Below are 27,971 nucleotides of genomic sequence, written 5' to 3' on the forward strand. Positions count from 1 at the left end.
TTTTAAATAATGAAACGTACTATAGACAAAGTAGACAGATGTTTCGTATTTTTTTATTGCTATACAATGTGAAAGATATAACACTTAATGTTTAAACTACGAAATATACTTAAGGAACCCGCCGGAAACTAAACTCACAAACAGATACGATGAAACATAAATTCAAAATAACATTAAATAATTTTTGTACAACATACATTGAAAGGTAGAGTAAAGTCTTAATTTTTGTTACATTAAAGACATTTTAAAAAAATCCATTGTAAGTAATCTATTGAAATCTCGACACGAGCTTATTTGAATAGAAACATTATTAACCACGTTAGCTATCTTATCAGACAACTCGCCGATAGTGAATGTGACATATTTACACCAATGTCGTATACATTTAATACAGTCTAGAATTGAAACAAGTAATACAATGCTAACACTACATTTAACGTGACGATACCCAAATTGGAACGCTACGTAAAATGGAACTTACAGAATTTTTAGTTTACAATCTAAACCAACAATAACTATCCTAAACAAAAATTCCTATGCTGAAAAGTAACTGTGACAATTTTCAGATGTAATTTTCTCTCCTATTATCTCTATTTAAACATGAAAATAAATCCTGGAAATGACGTCGTCCGACAACCCTAAAAACACCATATAGTCTAAAACAAGAAACGAAATTGCTTAATGGGATATTTTTGACAGATTTATGACTTAAATGAACTAAAAAATGTTTGAACTTTCCTTAAATGAATTCAAACATCTTTTATGATATCTAGACATTTGTAATCTATACATGTTTAGGAGGTGTATCATTTTGGATACTCAAACTATTTGTGGAAAGTTAAGAAAAAAACTGAATTCAAGAACACGTAAGACAATCACTACAATATTCTTCAAACAGAAGAAATAGCGACAAATTATCACCCCATCCCCTATATGGTTGTAAATGTAATAATTTCCAATCGGTTTCGGTGATAGTATAATTAGGCAAAAATCTACTGTACTGACTTATAAAAATGCATCCAAGACCTGTTATAAGAATCAAGAAAATCTGAATGACAAAATCGAAGAAAACAACGATTAGTATTTTGCCAATACTATGTATCATCAAATGTTATATCATTCGAAACTAATCAAGCGAGACGGTAAGTCAGACATTACAAATATTTTAGATCGAGTTAGCATAACGAACTGCTAAGATATAAGATTGCAACTTGCATGCAATAATTTATATCCTATCTCACCAATATACTATTGACCTTAACACATATTCTTCACCATAAAAGAATTCCTATATATGTTTCAATATTTAAGTTGAAGATTAACACCTGCTGACTAACGTCCTCTACATCATATGTACACCTGTATATACTGTAAACCAACATCTTTTCGCGGTAACTTAATTACGCGTTATCATACCTCCGGGCATTTTCACGGTAATTTATCAGGCGATTTAGAATTCTATGGTTTTACGTTACGTGTATTTGAAACATTATGACGACGTTTTTTTGCGATTTATTATTCTGTATTTGTATATATTACAGAGTTATCTATCATAGCGGGTAGATATTGATTGTGACGTCATGTATTTGCGAGCGTAACTTCAAAGTTTTCAAACGATGCGAGTTTTGCTCACAAATGACGACGTCACAATGGATGCCTACCCCAAGGGAGATAACTCTGTTATTTGCAACGACGGAATAGCCCGCGAAATACGTGAAATGTAATCGCACGTAAAAAGTTATGTTTACAGTACTTCTAATTACGAAGGTTCTTAAGACTTACGGACACAGACGGCTACGTGATATACGTTTTTCCTATAACCCAGCAATAATTTACATTAGCTTTGGAAATTTGATCACTAAAAAAATACAGACTTTATACAACATGGTGAAATTCAGGTATATCAGCGAAAGTTTAATTGAAACATGATTGGTAAAATGTTTACTGTAACAGATATTACATTATATAAGAATGTTGTAGGCAGCTTTATTTGAAATAAAAATGAAATGATTTCCGTTTTCCATTCGTTGGAATCTTTATTCATACCACATTATTATCCTTTTTTTAAAATTTTACTGATTTCCTTTATTTTATTAATCATATATTTTTGAGAAATTTAAAATCAAAAGTTGAAACAAGGAATGAATTAATACGGATATGTCAGGTATTGCGATAGAAAAGAAAAATAAGAAATTATGAAAAAATGAACTCAGTTAAATGATATGGTTTTGTTGTATGACTAGCTCAATAATTTAAAAGAATAATGTCGTTGCTGGAGACAGAAACAAATCAAAGTGACACTTCATGTTTTACCAATCATTTGAACCATTAATATTCACAAATCAGAGGGAAACATGGAATCTTTAAAGTTAATCATCACTCCTGACTATACGGGACAGGGTTCCTCTCCTTAGAAATGCAATAGATAATGATGGAAAGGCCGTGTGACATTTGAGGAAAACTGTGGATTTCGGTAGCTGTATCAGACATCGACATATCTCCGTCATTTATCGAAGTCGTCTGGTTTACATGTAAAGAATTCGATCTGGAAAAAATAAGACAATTGCATAAGGAATCAATTTTTAGATCCATAAAATGCAAAAACTAAATGGTTGATAAACTGTTTAGGAAATATATGACTGAATAAATCGCACCGTAAGAAAAAAGACAGTAATTTGGAAGTGATAGCAGCAAGTGTATAATACAATACTGTATTGTTGTTTATTTTATGAGGAGAACATTTCGCGATCTCCACTATGATACTAACTCGCAGGGATTTTTTGCTAATTTATCGAACAGAAATCAGCTGTTAAGTTTGTCTTACTTATCATTCTTTATTGCCATTTTGTTGGCGGTGTCTAACTATGTATAGCGATGTTCATCCCCGCGAAATACAGTAACCATGTAGCATGTTCGCCAGCCAAGGATTCTAATAACGTTATACTCCATGCACCCTCGGTGGATATAGCCGTGTTCAAAACATCACCAAGGCTTCGTGGAGTGTAACGTAATCTTACGCCTTGCCTAGCGAAGATGCCATACAATAGATGAAACAAATAAGGGAATCTGATAATGATAAAGAACTGTTCACAACACGAAAACACATACTGTAGTAACAAATGCACAATTTCTGTTTTATTTACTATATTCACTCACATCATCCATTTCCCCTTCAAAGTCATCCATGTCTTGTCCATGACCTATCTGAAGGGCACAGGGCCTGCGCTCTATAATTCCTATAACAGAAAACATACATAAATGCAATCAATAAACCATTTAATGTAAACAGATTGATTACTGTGATAATTATGTGGCCATAGGAAAGTCATATGTGTATCGTCCTCAGCATGGAATAGATTTTGGAAAAAAAAACGAAAAAAAAACAACAAAAAAAAAAAAAAAAACCCCAACAACAACACATTAACGATATAGCATTCAAAAGTGTCGGAGTGAAAAGACAACCAATGCATGAAAAGCAGCAAATAGATTGGAATACCTGTCTGTAGGATGCACTCTTTGAGACAGTTTTCAAAGGCAGTCACTTGGGTATAGGACAATATCGTAGACAAATAAATGGATCATACATTGGAATGGGATCAATAACAATTGTTTATTTGGGTTGGTATATCTAGAACGTCCCATTGATAGAAATAGTTATCCGCGGATGTATCAGTGTTTACGGTTATATATACGAATGACGGAATTCCAGGACAAAAGATACCTGGTCACTGGTCCGTATGCTCTAGACCTACGAAGCTTCCATTGTTTCCAGTCGTGTTTTATTTATGACATACGTCATATCTAAATAGTAATAATAATAATACACATTCTATAATTTCGGAATTGAATCTTTGATAGTCCTGTTATGAGCCTAGTGCGCTGATAAGAATATGAAACATGAACCTCAATAGTTCTGACATAATGTCATTTTGTGGCGATGACTAACTCTGCAGTCAGAACCATGTGAAACAAGTACTGGTTCACACTACAAACCAGGATAGGACGGCAAAAGACAAAGAATGTGACCAGGACACAAAAGCATACCTTCAGATCGCTGAGCGTAAATGACGTCATTGACTTTCCCTTCAAGAACTCCGTCATTGAATGTGTACGTCACATCTTTCCACTCAGTATCCTGAAAAATGATGAAATACAAAATAAGAAATTAACATGTAGTCATTTATGACATCGACATGTCAACATTAGATATGATAAACAGTATATTTCTTTTGCAAGAAAATGGCTACTTTTCATAAAAAGAAAATAACAACGTTTTCTATGCCTAAAAATACTAATAATACATGTTTAAAGCTCAAGCATATCTGTCATTATCAGTTTAGTCCATTTAATATATCACCTGACTTACCGGGGCAGGAATAGAGAAGCTGGTGTACCCGCCTATATCCGTTTCCGCTCCAAACATTATGCTGGTGTCGTCTTTCGCCAATAGGACAGACGCATTGTTTCCACAGTCGCCATTGCTAATTAGAGCCTGGGGTCGAACTGCTGCCCTAGGGTGTCGCGTAGGCCTGTCCTTGTATCGGATCTTTAGGATCACAGTGTCTCCAAGGTCCATGTTGGACAGTTGAGGCACACGGAGGGAACTCTTTCCGTCGAATATAGCGACACCATGAGCAACGGACACGTTATCATTTACAACATACACCGATTTATCTCTGCTTTCCTCGATGTAGGTGGCAAAGTTCAGACTCACCTTGGATTTACAGCCTGAAGTAAAACAATATAATATAGTTACGGCTCTTTTTCTTACATCTTAGTCATTGAAGTGGTATAATTCCCCTTGGTTACGGCTTAATACCTTATTCTTACATCTTAGTCATTGAAGTGGCATCATTTCCCCCTTAACTGAGATATCTAAGTATCCTTATTCCCATAAGAAGAAAACGTTTTTTATAATTCTCTATACAAATCACACACGCCAATTCACAGCAAACATATAAGAATGAATCATTTTGTTGAACAGACCACACGTATGCGCTTTGCTACCCGCCTTTTTCCCCACCACCGAAAGTAGGCATTTTAATACTCTTCAAATTAACAATCTGATAATCGACCCCTTCCTTACTCACCATCAGAGACAGTTTGATACCCCCTCCCAACTCCCAATTTACCAGAGTGTGATACATGCCCTACCTGCCTAATCACTATCAGAGACTATTTGATATTTCCCTCTCCTCTAACTCCTCAACACCAGCAGAGACTCTTTGATATTTCCCTCACCTCTAACTCTTCTCCACCAGTAGAGACTATTTGATATTTCCCTCAGCTCTAACTCCTCTCCACTAGCATAAACTATTTGATATTTCCCTCTCCTCTAACTCCTCACCACTAGTAGAAACTATTTATATTTTCCTCGCCTCTAACTCCTTGCCACCAGCAGAGACTATTTGAAATTTAACTCGCCTCTAACTCCTTGCCACCAGCAGAGACTATTTGAAATTTAACTCGCCTCTAACTCCTCGCCACCAGCAGAGACTATTTGATATTTTCCTCGCCTCTAACTCCTCGCCACCAGCAGAGACTATTTGATATTTTCCTCGCCTCTAACTCCTCGCCACCAGCAGAGACTATTTGAAATTTAACTCGCCTCTAACTTCTCGCCACCAGCAGAAACTATTTGATATTTTCCTCGCCTCTAACTCCTCGCCACCAGCAGAGACTATTTGATATTTCCCTCGCCTCTAACTCCTCGCCACCAGCAGAGACTATTTGATATTTCCCTCGCCTCTAACTCCTCAACACCAGCAGAGACTATTTGATATTTCCCTCGCCTCTAACTCCTCAACATCAGCAGAGACTATTTGATATTTTCCTCGCCTCTAACTCTTTCCACCAGTAGAGACTCTTTGAAATTTCCCTCATCCCTAACTCCTCACCAAGAGAAACACTGTGATCGGCCTACTTACCCTCGTCCTTTTTAGTGTACGCAGACATCACAGTACACTGACAGTCCTTCTGATTGTAGCTTGTCCCAGGGGCACACGGCATCCTCACCCAGCCGCTCCGAGGGACGAGCTGCTCAAAATGCTTTGGGTCACCTGGGGTCTCTTTCTTGTCACATTCTGTAGAATAGGGCGTTGCTTATTAAAGCGTCGATGACGCAGAAATGGCCAATGCACACAATGCAAATATCATACACCAAATAAAGAATAATCGCGAACGGTCACAACTGTTAGCATTACATTTATAAAATACTTGTTATATATGACATACTGATACTTCCGATTTTGAACGGAGTTTATATTTATCATGTTAATATTACTTTAAAAAATAAATTTTCCTGTAAATTTTGCTGATCACTTACTCTAGGGCCCAGTTTCATGAACATTCCTAATGTTTAAGGAATCCCTTAATTCTCCATAAGAAAGCATTACAGATTTTAAGATATGTTTTGTAATGCTTTTCCATAGGGAACGTTAAGTTAAGGGATTCCTTAACGTCATGGAATGTTCATGGAACTGGGCCCTGGACTATCTTATAATAAAAGTGGAGGCAACAGAACAAAAAAGATAATTTAGTCATTTGATGTACATTAAAAGAGCCATATAATGGGACACTGTGGTTGGCTGTTTGGCTTTGAAGTTGGGCGTCGCGCTCTCTTTAGTCTTCAAAGGAAATCTTTGCAGTCCTACGATTTATTTAGATTTTTCCTTCTGAGATGCCTTCAGCTTTACTATGAGATAGTCCGGTGTAGAGATCGTAAGTGATCGGAATCCATGTAGTATCCAGGATGGCGAGTTTAAACATATCACACTAAAGTGATACTTTAAAGCCATGCCATTGTATTAAAACTCGGCGCAAAGTAATTCCATGGTTAGTTATCATAAATTATGTCGAATTGATCTATTGTATCATAAGTTTCGGTAAAGTCAATCAAATTTTAGGTAATGGTTCGAAAACGTATGATGTGATTTGTTAAAGCTGACAATGCAAGTTAAAATTATTAACATGATTTTTTTAAAGAATAAGTATACTCGTTTTTCCAAGAATCGTTTATGAGACATTCCCCGGTTGAGGACAGCCATTTTTGTTTTACATTCCGACGACTCACCGACCCCTATATAAAGCGCGTGAATCGACACACGTGCGCTCATTCATGTACCTATACACCTAGCAGTCCACAGGTTATGTCACCTACAAATAGGTAAACAAAACCCTCACCTGTAAAACTATATGGGACTTTTTTTAGCAAGAAAACATGTCAACTCCTCGAAGTTGTCATTTAGATGTTTCTCAAAATAAAATTCCAACGCAAGTGAATAGAAATCCAAAAATAATCCGTCCACATATCTCCACGTATATCATCGTACCCGACGCACTCAACTGACCATATACACGTGACTACGTACCTGATCCGAACGAGCGACAACTATCAAGGACACACACGTGTCGTTGTACATGTACGTGTAAAACTTAGTGTATATTGAAGTGTTTTATTAGTTCGTATTGGACATATGTTGGGATATAGCATTCATCTATTACTTCAATGAAATATTGTCAGGTGAGTGCAGTGTTTATTTTCAATTTGACATTGTTATTTGCAATATCGGGGCATGTGTATCTGAGACAAGATATGTTTAGAATGATACACGTGTGTCAAGTGTCCCGTGCTTTATATAGGGGGTTGGCCAGTGAAGGTTACTAAGCAGAGCAAAAGAAAAATGGCTGCCACTTCCTTAGATACCACACTGTCATAACTAGGGGATGTCTCAGAAACAATTTTTGAAAAAAAAAATATTTCGTTAATATTTTTTTTTAAATTTCAACTGCATGTTTTTAACTTGCATTGTCAGCTTTAAGTTACGGAGTTTTAATTAGGATGTCTCAAGACCTCGATGCGCAATCTATCACCTTGATCGTACACAATTTATGGAGTGGAAAACAACATCGTGATCATAACTCACGATCGCTATCATTTTAATGAAGTTGTTGTCATATCCCCTATTTGTAACGAAAAAAAGCACATATTTTTTTATTTTGTTAATTAGTTACTTATTAGGCTTTGTTAGGTCGTTTGGTATTATTTATTATTTTGTGTAATTTATATAAACTTTCATAATCAACTGAATGATGATTTGAAAGGTATAACATTTTAATGCTCAAGTACATTTGATTACTGGGGAAATAAATATTAATGATTACTCTCCTATACGTTAACGTCAACAGCGATATCCCATCAAATGTTTATTTGATTGATAAATAGTCGAGTTAATGCATCGAGAAATGAATTTTATTACCACAAAGACCTTTATCAAAATGGAAATTCAGCCAGCAGATTGAATGTGGTATTGATTATATTTCATTAATTAATCAAAAGTAATTTAACTGCAAATCGAAACCAATAATATTTTTGAATAGTTTCAGACTAAACCCGGGGTCAGGGAATCCTCATATGACGCATATCTAATGAAGTATTTAAGTATTCAATGTCATGCATAATGAGCTTTGTGATAATTGTATTGTGTTATATCAATGGGTCAGGACCTGGTGATGCCGCTCGTCTTTACAGTACAACAACTAGGGGAAATGCAGATGTTCAAAGTTTTCAGCAATGCATGACTCCATGTGTTTGATTTTAAATACAAAAGACAAAGTGTTTTAATTTGTTTGTCTGTTTGCTTTATTAACGTCCTTTTAACAGGTAAGGTCATGTGAGGACGGCCTCCCATGTATGTTGTGTGTTGCGTATATGTTGTGCGAGGTGCATGTTTTGGGAGACTGTGGTATATTCATGTAGTGTCTTCTTGTATAGTGGAACTGTTGCCCTTTTTATAGTTGTATATCACTGAAGGATGTCGCTGAAGACACTAACATATAACCGCTAAGTTTACGATGAGTTGTTCTCAGAGTCAAGTACACAAAGGTAACCAAAACATTTTCACTGTCAACATTAATATTTATATGTTGGAATTGTTAATCGTTCAACGTAGACAACTTCATGTCTCCGTTATATCAGTTAGCATTTTTATTTATGTATATCAATATCTAATAAGTACAACTATACCGATCGGAACACACCTAGAGTTATTGATTAAATCAATAGACTGTTATCTGGCAATAACGATTTTATAACCTATTCATATATTTGCAGTCTTACTATAGCATAACGTCATAGGGAATTTGACCAATCAGTAAAATGGAAACGTGAAATTTTAGAAACAACCTATATTATTCCTGTTTATAAAGAAGGATGAACTGACTTGTAAGGTGTTGACACATATGTAGAGAAGACAATTGTCACGTCATCAAATACCACTGATTCCAAACATAACATGCTACATTGTATCTCATACCACTTTGCTACTTATAACGGCCTTATTTTTCAATCATTTCTTTACTTTCTTTGTTCAAAGAAACCATAAACAATTGGTAGTGTTTTGCTGTGTTTTTAAGTTATATCTGAATTCCTTTAAAACTAGTACGAAAATGGCAATAATGTACCACCATAGCTGTGAATCCCATTCTGCATTTTGTTATCATCGAGAAAACATGTTATTTTAAGTTTGCACAGAGAAAGGGATATTGAGTTTGCTTCATTGGAAAATATTACAATTCCAAAAAATACCATTACCTCCGAATGAACTGAATAGATATAGTGTACTGTTACATTATGTATATTGGTTGAATAGTTGGCAGCGTACCCAATGATAATATCCGATGATACAATCAAAGATTAGAAAGGTAAAGAGCGAGGGCCCGGAGTCTTCTTTTCTAGTCTAACAGGGACTAAATTTCCATGTAGTAGAATTCACAGCCAGTAATTCACAGTAAGTTTAGTAAGTTATTGTCATTTTCGTGCTGGAAACTCATACAAACCGAACTGATGGTAAGGATAAGCCAAGAAGGTTTCTATTAGTTTAGCGTCCTATTAACAACAGGTTCATTTAAGGACTTGTTGGTGGAGGAAAGCCGGAGTACCCGGAGAAAAACACCAACCAGGGGTCAGTACATGGCAACTGCCCCACTTGGGATTCGAACACGCGACCCAGAGGTGGAGGGCTTGTTATGATATGTCGAGACAACTTAGCCACCGCGGCACTCAAGCCAAGAAGCATTATTACAATGTTATAATGTTGTAAATGTCTACAATGTTGATAAAGACGCGTTTAATACCCCGCCAATGGATTATCATGCTGGCATACTTTGACTTTACAGTATATATCTATTTGTGAATTTCATGCTGTATCACAATCAACTACGAATACACGTCATGCTTTCACAACAACAGTTTAATAAAAAATAAACAGTATATAAAGAGATACAATTAGTTATTTTTATATACATATACATGCTTAGTTAGGTTCTTATATCAGCCTAGATCATTATGAACTAAATCAACATTCCATGCCAATGCTATTTATCAATTACGGACCTTTGTTTAGGTCTATATGGTGTTATACCGCCCTGGTTGAATTCAAAATTAATCTAGGACATATTTTAGATAATGACTTCGGTATAACTCCATATTAACCGTTCGGAGGTCGTGAAATTTATGTTAGATATGAAGTTAAATCGACGTTTATATCGACTCAATGTTTCTACCCTGGAAACAACTAGTCTTTACGATAAATATCAAACTCCACGTGACGATGTATTAGCCTATGAAATAACGTCATTTAAAAAAAAAATATAAACGACCGTATTAAAACTGGAATAAAATAAACATAAACATGCCTTATATAGATATTTTTGAATGATCTTATTGTTTTGTTACAAAGAATCATCCGATACCAAAATAAATCATTGCACCTTTGATTACTAGTAGTTAAAGATCAATTCCAGTGTATTTGCGCTCAACACTCATTATTTTTTGTATATTCTTAGGTTATGTAAGTTATCAGTTTTTGGTAAATGCCAAACTCATTAAAAAAACTAAAGTATAAGGACTTCTAAGACATATCTCGGAACAATTTCAACTCATAACAAATACAAAATGATAAACCGATTGTTAATTACTTTTACTACGCACTTTACAAATTTAATATCAAAACAAAACAAATATTAAACAACCAAGAAAAAATTCAAACAAGCGAGAATTGAGCGCAAATATGCTGAAAGCTACCGCATTGGCATAGATAATACGACATTAATAATAATCGTAAAAACAATTGCGTCGTAGCTAAAGGATTTTTTTAAACTGAACAGTAATTTCATCTTGTCTCCACCACTTAGAATATTTAAATAAAACCATAAACACATTAAAAGTATATTCCTTTATACATTAAAGACAATAAGTACGATACACCGTAAATATACAATATATCACTAATACAAAGCATGCTAATTAAAATACTAAAACTGAAAATTTCACATGCGAGTAAAACTACTGCAATAAACACTATACTAAAACAAGTTAAAATATGCATTATTTCAACAACAAATACATATGATTCTGCATTTCAATGAAATACTTCTTCATTCTGTATTAAAACAACTACTACTTCTACATTAAAAATATATTAAAAGCAGATTATTTGCGAGAGTCATTTCCGGACCACCGACCTAGTTTCACGCTTCAAGATTATGAAACAGTCTAAGCTTGTTTGACTCAGGTTCTTAAGTCCAAGACAGTTTTATGATCATGGGTCCCGGATCATGAAAAATTCCTGGGCTTTAATGTTTGATCATTTTGTAACGTCATCTGTGATTGGCTTAGTCAAAACCTATATTTTTTGTAGATATTTCTGGACTCTGTTTCATTATCTTGGTGGCTAGGCGCTGACTTAAATAAGACACAATGTAATAAACATTTCCAATTAGATATTAAAATTTCATAGCTTGAGATTTAGCGTTGTAATTACGATGGTACGATGGCCGACAAGAGCCTGACAAAAAGATATGAAAAAACTGTAACGCTTTTTATCATGGTACAGTTTTTTCACATCTTTTTGTACCACGATATGGTACAAAAACATGTGAAAGTGCGGTACAGAAAGATTATAAACATCTCGGGAAAATTCAGATTACATTCACATGTTTATGTACCAATAGCCGAAATGAGCCGGCAAAAAGGTGTGAAAGCTAATTTCTTTTCACATGTTTGTGTAACACTGATGGTACAAAAAGATGTGAAAGCATGGTACATAAACATGTGAAACGATTTACTTTTCACTTCTTTCTGTACCATCGGTGATACAAAAACATGTGAAAGCGTGGTACAAAAACATATGAAAGGGTCTGAGCTTTCACATCTTTTTGTCCCATTAGTGGTAAAAAACACGTGAAACTGTGGTACACAAAGATGTGAAAGGAGCATTGGAATGTTGTTATCAAACACCATGACCAGAGCTGACCCCGAATAGCAGCAGTTTGATTAGGGCGTCACAACAAGCGTAAAATATAGTTAAGCACATCTGAGGACAAACAGAAACAAAACTATTTTGCTATTTTTCGGGTGTAACTTAGGGCCTATGATTGTTAAATAAAACCTGTATGACGTGGTAATTCTTCTTATATAGATAAATAAATGAAACATGGTTTCCAACATTATAGTATTTGTTTAATTGTTTATGGTGTTTTCCCGTGAAGTTGTATACAATCTAAATGTTGGCAACTTTATCAGGAAGTCATTGTTCAAACTGGGTAAACTTTGAGTCTCTCGCCTTTTACATTTTTCTGTATCATGGCTGTTTTCGGCCGCTGTTTTGGTACAGAAAGATATAAAAGTGATTGCTCACATAAATGCTGCTTTCACATCTTTGTGTACCATGCTTTCATATGTTTTTGTACCATTTATGGTACACAAACATGTGAAAAAAACTGTACCATGATAAAAAGCGTTACAGTTTTTTCATATCATTTTGCCAGGCTCTTGTCGGCCATCGTACGATGGGGTTTTAGTACTTAAAATAACTCGCTATAAGGAAGTTGTTTTTTCTCGTTGTTGAACAAGTATGTTCATTGAATGATACCCTCATATTGAGTTTGGATGTAATATTTTTGTGCCTGCCAATACGGACTATATAGGTAATCTTGTTTGATTTAAGACGCTTTCTATGCGCATGCGTGTAATGTTGTGAGAAGTTTTGGGAGACCGCGGTATATCTGTTGTAATGTTGTTCGAAGTTTTGGGAGACTGTGGTATATGTGTTCCTGCAGGGGAAACAACAACTGATAATAGCATCTGGTAAATCTAGAGCAGAGGTCAAAGTTTACATCACAAATATAAAGGTATAAGACACGTAGTATGCTTTATGATATAATATATATACAAATCACTCTTTATAATTTACTCTTTCTACAATTCACTTTTATTGGTATGATTTTCTTATACATTATTACGCTGCCCTATCAAGCAATCAGATGTGACGTAATTAACTGCGACGCCAGTATTTACATTACGAACTGAAAACATCATTCTAAGCCTATGAAAATGTTTATTTCAAGCAAGATTCAATTATAGAAGATTTGACTCTTTTATTATCCATTTACCATTTACTTTATTCTTAGTCTCTTAGACGTGTAAAAACCAGAGTGATAAAGCCAAACCGGTAATGGGTTTGCAATTAGTAAATACGCGGAGATATTCATGAGGGAAAAGCGAAAAAAGTTATTAGACCTAGTCAGCGGAGGTATTAATTAATCGTGCGTAACTCTATTTAATCTGTATGCGTTGACAATTAAGATCTATGATTAGATATGGTTAAAGGATTGTTCAATTTTATATCCCATAAGGAAATCAATACAGACGTACATCGTCGGCTGCTGATGGTAGACAAAGGAGTCGGATGGTTGTTAGAGAATTTGTAATCACCAATACCTATGGTGTGATATTCTAGGTGGAATTGCCAACCCACGTAGTTAATGAAAAAAGTTTCACATTGTATAATCGCTTTACAGATCATTTGATTCCAAGTTATTCCAGACACCCATAAGGTTGTCACAACCAATGGTTTTGAATGTCCCCGAACATTTGTCTGATTTTATGGGTTTTGATCACGTATAATCACTTATTTAGAAATTCATTAATTGTTTGTCCATTGACCAGGTAAATAATACACTCAATATATGATGTTGATATAGATAAGGTGAGTGGGTATATTGAGGTCATTAGAAACATTGAATATGAAAACGGATGTTGACAGGCAAGGACAGTCTAGGGCGGGATCATATCGAACGACAGCATTGTTACATAGATTCATAAATAACCAAAGGGGACACCAGAAGGGAATACCAGAAAAGGTTTTATGAATATTGAAGGAGAGCTGCTGATACCAAATGAATTTTAAAAAGTCAAATCAAGAGAAAAAGTTTTGCGAGCAAATAATTACATTAGTTTCGCGGTCGTTTTTGTCATTATAAAGTTATATTTTTTTACTCGATGTAACATTCACCGCAAAATTAACACCAGCGAAAAAATTTACTCTTATGAATTGCGAGATCAAACACTCACTTGATTATGGAATAGAAAAATATATGACACGTAGTAATTCACGAATATATTTTAAATTATGGTAAAATTAAAAGTTATTGAAAAAACGCGTTATATGTAATGAAGGAAAGGGAAGTTTCATATTTTAAATGTTGTGATAGGACGTGTAAATAGACGCATTGGTAAAAGTGTATACTTCACACGTATTTACACATAGCATAAGTTTGACATATAGCAATGCTTAGCTTAAAAGGGACTCGTAATAAAAGAACAATGTTAGGAGATTGTCAGGGTAAAAGTGACATACAATATAGTGATTATTACACACGAATGGCTTGATATATTGATGGATAACTTTACCCAAAGGGATCATGTTGTTAGGCATCATTACATAACTGTATTGTCAATTGTGTCTCAAATGTATTGTGAATACAAATATGTAACAGTGTGCATTCAATAAAATTTTAATAACATCACAAACTATAATATTTCATTCCATTATCTGAAAACGATAATCAGTAATTTCATAGAGCGTGTGTTCTTGACTGGAAGTCGCTCTTTTGTGCGCCATCACACCCATGCTGTTTGCCAACATGATGAAAGTGACAGCAGTTCTAGCTCTTGTAATGGTAAACATTGTTTTATGATACATTATTTATCTATATCAGATCTAGAATTTATTGGATTGTATGGATGTTTAGTCGTAATAGCAATAAACCGGTCGTTCATTGAGAAAAATTGCTGAAAAGGTTTTATACACCGGAGGCAATACTAATCCGCTGTTCTCCATTTCATATCTAATTTGGATGCGGGTTCTGATATCAGTGTTTGTTGATGCATGTCAAACGGCTACCAAGTCTACCATGAACGTTTGCAGATTGGTAACTAGGCTCTATATAGTTTTGTGCTGGTAACTTGTATAAAATTGAGAGTTATATCCCTTTGTGTGAGAGTTGTGTCCCTTAAAGGAAGTAATTTAAAGGGACAATTCACTCAGGCTAATTCTTTTACATAACCAAGAAGTGAAATATGGCATAAATGTATTGTTCTATATTTCTTATGAAACAAATAACGTTAAACATTGACAAATTCCACGTCATTGTTAAGTATTTTAATTAATATCGTTGAAATATCAAATATTTGATCAATACGATTAAGCAGGTAAAATATGGACGCTGTACCTATACCCGAGCTAAAGTCACGCACGTTAAACAAATGAACTACATAACCACTGCGAAGGTGATAAAATGATTTTGAGGCAAGATAATTCACCTAATAAGGTAAACAAACTATTGTCAGAGCGATTTGAGCAGTTATAGACAAAAGTTGCATTACTCTACGAGCAAGGGACAGGGTTCGGCATACAAAAATATCGACCACAATGTGTAATGGCGGACAGCGAGCGAGTTTGAAAATTTCACACATATGTCGCCACCATGGGCTTTTCAGGCACATCACAGTAAAACCGACTGATCTAAATTCCATTAGAACTGTTTTTTTCCCCGATATATGTACAAATTTTAATGTTCTCTTAGAATGAACTGTCCCTTTAAGAAAGTTTTTAAATATATCTTGTTAATGAGTTTGATATGAAATTATATAAGATGTATGTAGCACGACAGAGGTCTGCATTGAAGTTTTTTCTACCTATCATTATTAACCAGGTATTTGTATTTTCATTTAGAGGTAGGTCTTGTGATATTGAAAATGAGAAAACTTCAAATATGCAGGTTATATGTCAATTTGCTCATAGAAAGGTCCTTTGACTTCCGATAGATCAGTAGACATCGATTACGTTATTGAACATATATTGATTAAACAGGAGTTCGATATTGTTGAAGGAATATAGGGAGATTGTCTTGTCGTTGGTTTTGTAACTAAAATGACATTGTTGACAGACGCATTTTAATGTAATCTTGATCTTCATAACCACATGTAAGATAAATGATACTAGGCACACAAGGCATTTAGTAAGTTCTTAAGAAGAGATGGAGACCCATGTATAACGTTAAACATTGACAAATTCCACGTCATTGTTAAGTATTTTAATTAATATCGTTGAAATATTCAAATCTTTGATCAATACGATTAAGCAGGTAGAATATGGACGCTGTACCTATACCCGAGCTAAAGTCACGCACGTTAAACAAATGAACTACATAACCACTGCGAAGGTGATAAAATGATTTTGAGGCAAGATAATTCACCTAATAAGGTAAACAAACTATTGTCAGAGCGATTTGAGCAGTTATAGACAAAAGTTGCATTACTCTACGAGCAAGGGACAGGGTTCGGCATACCTCAAAAATATCGACCACAATGTGTAATGGCGGACAGCGAGCGAGTTTGAAAATTTCACACATATGTCGCCACCATGGGCTTTTCAGGCACATCACAGTAAAACCGACTGATCTAAATTCCATTAGAACTGGTTTTTTTCCGATATATGTACAAATTTTAATGTTCTCTTAGAATGAACTGTCCCTTTAAGAAAGTTTTTAAATATATCTTGTTAATGAGTTTGATATGAAATTATATAAGATGTATGTAGCACGACAGAGGTCTGCATTGAAGTTTTTTCTACCTATCATTATTAACCAGGTATTTGTATTTTCATTTAGAGGTAGGTCTTGTGATATTGAAAATGAGAAAACTTCAAATATGCAGGTTATATGTCAATTTGCTCATAGAAAGGTCCTTTGACTTCCGATAGATCAGTAGACATCGATTACGTTATTGAACATATATTGATTAAACAGGAGTTCGATATTGTTGAAGGAATATAGGGAGATTGTCTTGTCGTTGGTTTTGTAACTAAAATGACATTGTTGACAGACGCATTTTAATGTAATCTTGATCTTCATAACCACATGTAAGATAAACGATACTAGGCACACAAGGCATTTAGTAAGTTCTTAAGAAGAGATGGAGACCCATGTCGTTTCATAGATCATCCCTGATGTCACCTGAACGGAGGATACACATCTAAACAATCCTAACCTTATATGAAATCGGAGTTCCAGGTAAACAATAACAGTCCTTCGTTTTAGTGTCCCGAATCGGTGTTGAGGTGTAAAATGACAGTTTTATCACTCTGAGTTTTAATCAGAAGACAATTCCAAGATTATTATAAATACTTATATTTTTTATATCATCATAGTAAAGCTTTTATATATTTTCATAGGATGATAAACGATTGTAAAGGCAAATGTTTTGTAATTTGTACGTCGACAGACATTTAATTGGTTCAGTACTAGCAGAAAGTAGCAACAGCATCAGTGTACCATTGTCTTAACTGTTATCATCAATATGTATCTACATATGACTAGTATTATCGTCATTCGTCGAAGGAGAATGTGACAGGAATGTCACATTAAATTATTAAAACACATTCAATCGAAGTTACAGTGCATACAAATTGATTCGGTGTTCAGATAAACACCATTATCAATAGTAAGTGCTGTGTTTGGCTGTTAAACGATAATAATTTGCTTTAAAAGGACAGATAATTTTGCATTTTTCACATCAATAATAGATAACGTCATCACGGGGTTTCGATATCCTAAAACCATCGTATTGAGCGATGATGAGAGCTATTTGATACAAGATAACGACCTTTCTCTGGTTCTATCATCGATCCATTAATATTTTGCCGACTTTAGGTTTTTTTCTAAATAGTGAGTTTTCCGACTGCTTTCGGAATTCCTATAGCATTTGTATTGATAACTTGTAGCAGGGTTTGTGTTGATAAGCATCCTGTTGGACCTAAGCACGAATTATCAACGTAAACTTTTGGTTTAGGTAATATATGTGTTTTAGTGTTCTCTGGGAAATGTGATACCTGTTGGCTAAACGTTACTGTTTTTGTCAATGGAATTTCATAGTGGTGTTTCTTTGTATTCTTTGTAAGAAATTGCGTTTGTGGCGGTTTAAATGTGACCATTTCTTGAAACGGTCGTCTTCTTTGCTTTGAACTTTTGATTGTAGTGTAAACAGGATTAGTATTTTCGCTATATTTAGGAGTTTTTAAAACTTGAAGTACAGTTGGTTTTTTGAAGAATTTTCGTTTCCTCTTATCACTATGGAACAGATCTTTAAGCATTTTCTTAGTTTTTCGTAATTTCCTTTCACGTATTTTTTCTAATAATGATCTATATTTTTGCAAACGTTGAAAATGTCTAAACAATCTTTTAACCAGAGGGGATATTTTCTTGATTTTCTTCTTTCTTTTACGTTTTTTCTGTGCAACATTAAATGTTTGCTTTTTATGAAGGCAATTATTTTTGCGATCGTGTGTATAAACATGAAATGTCATCAAACCTGTCTTTTTAGGAGAAGAACCCTTGCCGGTACTCGGTACAGGTGCTGCCAAAATTGGTGTCTCTCCGAGCTGGTGGTTCCTCTTCACGAATCGGACTGGGTTGCCAGAGTCACGTGGTGGGCAATGTTCCTGGCAACCGTCGTCAGGGACGCATCCGACATTGTCGATGAATGATGTGTTTGTTGGGCAACACATTGGGAAAGATTTTCCACTGTTGCAGTACCAGAAAGATCGGCAGTCCGCCGTGTGTTTGTGGGCCTGTAGATACGGATCGCCACATTTATCTGAAAGAAACAAACCTGGATTAGATTTGTAGTAAGCCGTAAAATTATTTCTACTCTACGATAACCAAAACAAGTATTTAAAAAATTATTTAACATTTTTGTAAAAAAAATCGAATTTGTAAATCCATGCAGTTTCATTTCAATTTTTAACGATTATTGAAAACAAAAGTTTTCACTTCAAATGGATTACTAAGACAACTAAAACTACTACATGCGGCTTACTGCAAAAACTATTCAAAGTTTATTTCTCCGGAATGTTTGCATCTTCCATAAAAATGCTTGCTTTCGGAGAACCTGAAAATAATTTCTTTTCGTTTGTCATCCAATACGAAGTCCTTTATAAATGATCCTTTGAAAGTAATTAAGACAAAAACAAAACTCCTATCAGTAGGGAAATTATAATTGACTTCCATGTCAACTTGAATTCGTAGTTCGTCTGGTTTATAACAATCATTCTTTGATAAAGAGATTTAACATTAATCCCAGAAGTAAAGAAGTGGAAATGATAGTTTACTATTATGTAGTTAATCATGCGGCTTTATGGTTAACACAGTCGGTAAAGGTTAGTAAATCCTTGTGACGGGCTGTTAACACCTCATGAAGATTACAATCGTTTGTGAACTGAGACTACATGTATGTGTTAGGTCATGAGCCCAATGGAATCGATCGAGGATGCGAAATAAAAACATCCACCTTGTAATTATCGTGCAAATTTATTACTTTTTTAAAGCAAAACGTACAATAGATAATCAACATGTTCTGTTAATTCCTTTTCTTCTATGTAAAACAAAGACATTTAGCTTACATATATATATATGACTTTAACATTTCCATTTTTCATCATCACATAATTAAATGGTAACTTTTAAATCTTGCACATTTTGTGAGTTTTCTAAACCATGAAAATGCCCCATACACGATTAAGTGGGCTACATGGAACGTCGTTCCGTAAAATTAGTCCTACCAACGACATTGTAGTGGAAATTTAAATATGTTATATTGTCCATTAACATAATACATATAGATATGACATAAATATAAACTACCGTGGTTTAGAATATCCAAATATAATAGCGCTATCGTCTGTTTCGAATCACCAATTTTATTGGCGAAAATCTGACTAGTACATAGTGTAGTTGACATTTTGAAATACAAAAAAGCACTAATATGTGAAAAGTTGAGGTTATCAGAATGTCTCCTAATATTATGACACCCACTCATCATGAAAGCGGATCGCCGCAGAAAGCGACATTAATGAATACCAACAAAAGATAGATAACTGGTACAAAAACACCTTTCTGTTCAAACAGTAAACGAGAATCACACATGCCATTCACCGGGAAATTTGAAGTAGTAGAAAAGAACTGTTTTGTGTCATTTTCTTTCAATTGAATCTGAACGATTAAAGACACCTAATTTATTTTAAAAAACCCTATGAAATATTATGCAAATAATCCTCAAATCCACATCCCATCCATATTAAGAGACGCCTATAATTACCGATATCACTCAGCGACAATCAAACAAAGAACCTCCTATATTATGGCATTGATTTTGAGAGAGGATCCCAGTTTCCATTGCATATTTTTCCAATGTTGCTTTCGGGTAAAAAGCATTTAAGTTCTCTGGTAGCAAATCATAACCATTGATTGAATTGAATAAAAATGTTTGATGTCTAAAAAAATCGATTTTCATTATGGACATCATATTACGCAACAGTTGACCTATCAGATTAAGATTATACTACTCTTTCATATGTGGGTATGAACGATACGGATATTCAACCCGAAGATTAGACTCTCTGGTAGAATATCCATGTAAAAGAGTAGCTTTCTTTCATACCTCGACATTTATTGTAATTTTACAAGGATGACGTCCCGCCATTTTGAAATAAGTTTGAAGAAAAACGCGACAGCAAGTCGATTCTACATAAATGAAAATTGCGTGCTATTTTCAACGCAAAAACCTGTTATTTAAATATCTTATAGTAAAACCAGCCTTGTTTCAAAAAGACAATGTATTCTGTCTTCATTTGACATTGGCTAGTTTTAACTTCAGTTATTTTTTAGGAAACAGAGTTATTTGATAGTTTGTCTGAAATTACACAGAAATCTGCCTTTGATGTGATTATGCTTTCCGCGTTAATATAAATTGGCTAGGTATTATTTATGACATTTAGTATCAGATCGAGAAGATCACTACGTGAAAATGAGAGCTAATTACAGTCTGTATGTATTTGAAAAAAAAAATCATACGATATACGGTGTTCTAGGTTAAAACAAAATATCACCATGCTCACATACTTAATATTTTTCTTCAAATATTATTTTAAAAAATAAGCTGAACATTTTTTGATTTCGGAAAAAAATTCACCAAATTCATAAAAAAGGCATTTTTATGAGTTTTAACTCTTTAAAATATATGGCAATAGATTATCTTTGCCTTGGCAAATTGCTGAAGTATAATAGACGGTATTTCAGAATGTTGATATCTGACCAACCACTTCCTTGAGATCACGAATGTATGAAATAGACTGTAATTAATTCTGATGTTCCCGTGAATTTACCCGCGGACAATGCTAGCTTTTAATTTATCTCCTAAGAATCGTTTTCATCTGAACTTTGACTTCCACTAGCATTACTATCACTGCTATCATTTCTCTCCTGACTAGAATCACTACTATCATCACCACTTTCCTGACTGCTACCTTTATCATCAGTGCTACCATGATGATGGTTAGAGGTAGGCGTATTATGATGGCAACTTTTTCTACAACCACTTCCGGTATTTGACTTCCGGTTAGTGTTTTCGGAACTATCATCCGATACCCCTCGTAACAATATCGATTCCCTTCGGTACATCTCCCACATGAGATGCATGAACTGAGTTTGGAGACTCTTTTTACCCGTTAGACAGTAGACCATATGGGCTGGCTGGCAGGTCATAGAATCCTGATCCCAGAAATTTCCCCACGGACACTCCTGTATGGAATGTTGCCTCCTCCCATCGGCTGTAAAGTAGCACTGCACGAACTTGTCACAATCTGTCGGATGTCTGTTGAATCCAGCTCCGTTCTTCATCCTACATCCATCACAAGGGTCTAAAACATAACAATTGTATTAAGCTTTGATTTATCAGCAAAATCAAAAAGATATTTGATTAATATGGACCAGGAACAACCTCGAGAGTTCTTAATTCGTATCAATCAGTGAAAAGGGAAGTTAATGATCCTTTCTTTGTATTCACTAGTGAAAGGTTGCCATGTGTTGCTTGGTGTCTTCTTCGGAATGCTTCAGTGATATAGCACTATAAAAAGGGCAACACTTCCACTATACCAGAAGACATAACAAGAACATACCGTAGTCTCCCAAAACACGCACCTCGCACTTCACACATGCTACACACTGCATACATGAGAGGCCGTCCTTACATGACCCTGGCTGTTAAAAGGACGTTAAAACAAACAAACAAACAGCCATGAATTCAGATAACTCAGCGACAATGCTAATCGTCCTCAAATCATGTGAATCAGGGGAAATAATACTTTCATTTGAATTAGCTGAAATGTTACTTGCCTCTTCATATTAGTCAGCTTATTGTAACAAATCCCTTATTTGAATAAATAAACAAATAATTCAATTGTCACAAATTCACATAAATAAATAGAGAAGAAAATTGAGTATAAATCAGTAGGAGATTCAGTTAACTTGTCCGTAATTCATTTGCATACAAGCGTACAAGCATTAACCATAAACTTATATCTATACCGGATTTCTTTTTCTGGTCCCGAACCTTCGTAATCTATATAATCTATTACCTATGGGTTTGGTTGTAGTAGGTGCTGGGGTTGTTGTAGTTGTAGTAGTTGTCGGCGTCGTTGTAGTCGTCGTCGGTTTCGGAGTTGTCGTTGTCGTGGTTGTCGTCGTAGTTGTGGTTGTAGTTGTCGTCGTCGTTGTTGTTGGACACACTTGACGGACGAGCGACGATACGACATTTTTTAGCTGATCAAAAGACGATACCGACATGACATTCGATGAGTTGCTTGCTATTGCCTGAAGTTCATCGTTGTCGATGAGTTGTGTGACGCCGACGGCGAACATATCTATTCCCTCCGACTGGGCGGCATTAGCTTGACGTGCGGTCTGCGTCGGCACTTTTGAGATCCCGTCGGTGATGACAATGCCAACTCGAGGCACGTTACGGCGGCCATGCTGTGAAAACATTTGCCGCATTGCTTGGATACCTTGAATAAAATAGAACAGTACAGATGTATAAAACAAAACCTTTAGTTAATTGTGATGTAAAAAATGCAACAATTTTCGAACTCAAAAAAAGCAAAAAGTAATCAAATTATTTTTTGCGATGAAGCTTGATTCATTCTTTCGTCCTGTTAGCAGGAAAGGTTATGCAAGGACGTACCAGGTTTTGGAAATGGAAAACTATTTTTCTATATGTACCAACCAAATGCTACACATTGAGCTCGAACTCGCCAAAAAAACAGTTGGGAGTGATAGTACATGTCGGAAAAGTGAACCTCTTGGTCATCATGCCCCATGTTTATTACATATTAGATACACATTGTCGAAGACACACATTACATTATTCCATTACAACAAACACTCATTAAAGCAAATAACTATATAACACCCCCAGACATAAAGAGTATTTTACAATGCAGAGAAAGTTTGTGTTATAGAATATATTCAGTTGTTTGGTTAAGATGAATGTGAAAGGAAAATTTGCTTACCTACGAAAACTGAACTACATGTATTAACTAACACAGAGAAAAAAAATGAATGATATTTGCGCACTACATTGCCTGGTTCAGCATATAAGTGCCCCTTTGTCTAGCTTTAGGTAAACGTGTCACGGCGTTATATGTATCAGATAAGTTTTTTGTCGTTTGCGGTGAGAAGAACATGAAAGTTGTTTTAATTCTCTTCAGAAGGTGATAGGAATACATCGTTCTCTACCTGGTAATTATGATTACAGGTAACTCAGAGAGACGTATTATTCTATTGGACACATACATCATTGCTTAACAGAAAAAAAAATCATCAGACATTCCTTTAGAAACTGTTGGGCTGGAAAAGTCACGTTATGAAACAATATCTGTCTCATCTATGATGTCTTATAAAGGGAATTTCTATTTTAGAGTTTCATTTTGGTGATGCAGCAATAATAAAAGAAATGTTTATACAGGCATGCTGTAATTAAAGACATTGTTCGTTTTTTTATAAAGAATCAATACTATATACTATGTTTCTTATTTGATACAATACATAACACATTCCTTCAGTGAAAGAGTTCCTTGATTTCATTTCAATAATATACTAATAAACAAAAATCTAAACAAAGAACGATTTGGGTAGTTGGTTCGTAGCCAGATCAAAGTCCTAGGAGTGAACATCGTGTTAGTTTAATGGTTTTTTTTTTTATTTTCTTGACGATGTTTTCCGTTATTTCTTTATCTATTTTTTGTGGGGGATGGGGTCTGTCACATTATTTTCATAAATTAAACTTACCCAAGTCTGTTCTAGTTCCGTCACGCGGATGGATAAGTGCCAGTGTATCAATCCGCAGTCGTCGGCGGTCAGCACTAAGTGGGAGTTTGGCGGCCACATCACTGCTGTACAGAACAAGTCCAAACCTGGCCTGGTCGTCCGCCAGCTGAAGACCGTCAATTAAGTCCACCAGTGAATTTTTCAGTGTTATAAAGTCCTTGGCAGTAATACTGTCAGATCCATCAACCACAACTATAACGTCCAGCAAGTCTCGGCAACCTTGGTAAGAAATAAGAACAGGATGAAAAAACCCGTATTGCTCTTCTTGGTAAATAAGGAGAATGTGTACTATAACATATCTATGTAAAAGAGGAGTCAAACTCCCCTGTTTACCTTGTCATGTATCCTTTATTTGGAAACTTTTTGATATTCGAAAAAAATAAGTTTCATACCAACATATTGACTGATGAAACTGCATACATAACCGCTTTGGGTGTGTAACAAATTTTCTAACTTAAGTCCTTCTGACGGACAAAAACCAAAGAAAATTTAAAAAAAAGGGACGGATCTGATGCATTTTACACAGGGCGTAAATGCGTTAAAAGGTATAAATGACATAAAATAGTGTATCTCAATAATTTTGCCAATAAAATGGAGAGAAAAATAGAGGAAAGTAGAGGTCAACTGACGAAATGCCCTGAGGAATGGCTCCATTACAGCAACGATTAAAATTTCATCGTGACATTACCTGGTTAGACAGAATGTATAAACGTGTTAGTAACAGTTTGAGGAACCAAAACTACAGGTAAGAGACATCTTAAGTATTCATCAAGATAGTTTTTTTCATTATATGTATCATAAAATTGGACGTTCTTTCAATTTCAATTGTTCGTTGCCTTTGTTCATCTTAAGCGTTGACTTTTTGACATTCACAAATTACGATCAACAAAAACTCCGCAACCGATATGACGTTAGGTTGAAGTTCCTAACTATCACCAATATGAGATGAAAATAATTAACTCACTTGCGGCCAATGCAACAATAGTTGTTTCGACTTATTATGAATCTTCCTACTTATCCAGTGAAATTTATATAAAACTTATTTAAATAAAAAATAAACGAAAAACGACAAGAATTCAAGATTGCAAAAATAAAGTATGACTTTAAGTCCCTTAAAAAAGAAACATAATGACATCATATGTTCTTAGTTATGTCATCATGTCCCAAGTTACTAATACATTGCTATTTCCTTAAATGGTATTTTAGGAACAATTCATATCTTGAAGTAAATGTGACTAGGCATTTTTATAACATCATTCTTTCTTTCGTAATATATTTAAAACCATAAAGTTTGATAGATTAAGCTGTGTAAGTAATTCTACTGGACAGACAAACATGTATGATGACTAATAAAAACATATCTGCAGGATATCTATATAAGTCACTTTTGAATTACCAATAACCAAAAATGTGGACCAAGATTTGGATTAATAGTCTGACCATATGTACTCATTTAACTACATGTACACTGCTGTTGAAGTAAATATAACGATATTTGTTTGCACTAGTAAAATTCGTTTTGAGCGCAGTTTAAAATCAAAACATACGCATTATAAGTAAAATTATTGTAATGATCGAAAAGTCGGTCTTTTTGTGAGTTAATAACATATGAAAAGTTCTTGATTCATCATTATGGAAATTATAGCACATATAACTTGGAGGGGTAACATAATTCATCCAACTATACAGGGGAATCATGCTGAAAGTTAAAAAAACCCACCTCGGTTACCCTATTGACGAGTAAATGATATATTTCTGATTCTGGGTGTCCGAAGATGGAGCTACATATGTAACATATCTCAATAAAAGAACACAAAGCTCTATGTAGGAGACAGTCTGAAACGAGCACCGGAAACATACATATTAATTACCACCTCTCCTTATATGGCATGTGTCGCGTTAATGTTGTCATGACCCGAGGGGTCACTCGATCGTAATGAGAATTACGTGTCCTAACGGCGGTACATTCTTTGTTATAAAGTCCATTTGACCGACGGTCAGTACTTGTGATAGTTACTTTTTGTGTAAACGGTATCCCGGGAATTTTGTCGTAGCTCTAGTACTTTGGACTACAGTTTATGGAGAACTAATATATAAAAAATGAGATTTTGAAGCTCGTTACAGTTTCATCATTATTCTTGAAGTCCAGGGAATTCTTCAAATAAAGTTCTTCATCAGAAAGCATTACAAAAATAAGGCAAGTTGTTGACGTAGTCCCTTATTTTTGTCTCTCGAGTACTTAGAAACTCTCTCACATTATAACACCAAGCTACAGAAAAAAACCTTTTGAATGTTTCCCTTCCATACTGGCCTAATTCTGATTTGGTAGATAGTCAATGCATAAGGTAAAGTAATCATTAACTCATGACTTTGAGGTTTTATTATGCTTGACTAATCTATCTGACAACTTTAATATCCTTTGCATATTTTTGAATTAAACATAAGTAAAAAACCCCATTTAAAATCTTACTATCAGACCATTTTGAAATGCTTTATAAATATAAATCGGTGTTGTTGTTTTTTATTTAATAAAGCCAAATGAATAGAAGTTGTCTATAAAATAACATCAAGTCTTCTTTAAAAGACAAAGGAATTACTAATTCACTGGGCGAAAATCTCGACAATGAATATGTTTTCTTCATCAATCTATTGAAAACAATAAAGGGTCTAAAACATAACAATTGTATTTGGCTTCATGGTCTGACCGTTTGTACTCATTTCTCTTCACTAAAGATAATTAACAGCCCTTGAAAGACAAATACTATTGGACACACTTTACTCATACCCGTGCTGGATCACCATTAGTACACAAATACTAATGTGTATATTTCACCAAAACCAATTTATTTCCTATATAATTCTCAATTTCAATGCAAGCCTAGAAGGTATTGTCATTTAAGCCAAACTTTTGTTTTCATTGGTTGTAAAATCTGTACCATGTAGTAACTAGACTATATAATAAAAATGCACTGAGCTCTAGGATCCATATTTTCATTAAAAGAAGACAAAAAATCTGTTTTTGAAAAAAGACAAAAAAAACACATTTTGTTAATTGTTCATAAGAAAGAGAAATAAATACAAAATAAAAATTTCTTCAGCATCACATGAATTTTGACTTACCTGGGTTTCGTGATATCCTTCTGCGGGTTGGCCATCTTCGTGGTGCAGGGAAAACAGTCTGAACAAGAATTGCACAAAAAATGAAAATCAAAATTTCACATTTGAACAACATTATTATCCGTTAATTAAACTTGGTTGCACGAAACCTCTCCGGACATATATTGCACTGTTAGGAACGTATTTTAGTGCGTTCCTATAGATAAAAACCGGACCAGCAGTGGCGGAGTTGGTGTTTAGTTTTCAGTCCGGATTCACAATGACGGCTACGGGTTTTAGTTTGGTGTCATTAA

At 34.7% G+C, this 27,971-nt stretch overlaps 1 protein-coding gene across 1 annotated transcript; it reads right to left on the minus strand.

The window, feature by feature from the left end:
• Positions 1–37: 37 nt before the first annotated feature.
• LOC138329319 (protein PIF-like) lies at positions 38–27,949 on the minus strand. Its single transcript, XM_069276225.1, has 10 exons — positions 27,682–27,949; positions 24,523–24,780; positions 22,815–23,240; positions 21,903–22,097; positions 18,734–18,997; positions 5,928–6,101; positions 4,367–4,728; positions 4,045–4,135; positions 3,157–3,236; positions 38–2,545 (listed from the first exon to the last, which is right to left on the minus strand). Exons 1-10 carry the CDS (start codon positions 27,791–27,793, stop codon positions 2,504–2,506), a joined length of 2,004 nt encoding a protein of 667 aa, XP_069132326.1. The 5' UTR covers positions 27,794–27,949; the 3' UTR covers positions 38–2,503.
• Between the last annotated feature and the right edge of the window lie 22 nt (positions 27,950–27,971).

Source organism: Argopecten irradians, chromosome 8, assembly GCF_041381155.1.
Source record: "Argopecten irradians isolate NY chromosome 8, Ai_NY, whole genome shotgun sequence".
In the NCBI taxonomy this organism is placed as follows: domain Eukaryota; kingdom Metazoa; phylum Mollusca; class Bivalvia; order Pectinida; family Pectinidae; genus Argopecten; species Argopecten irradians.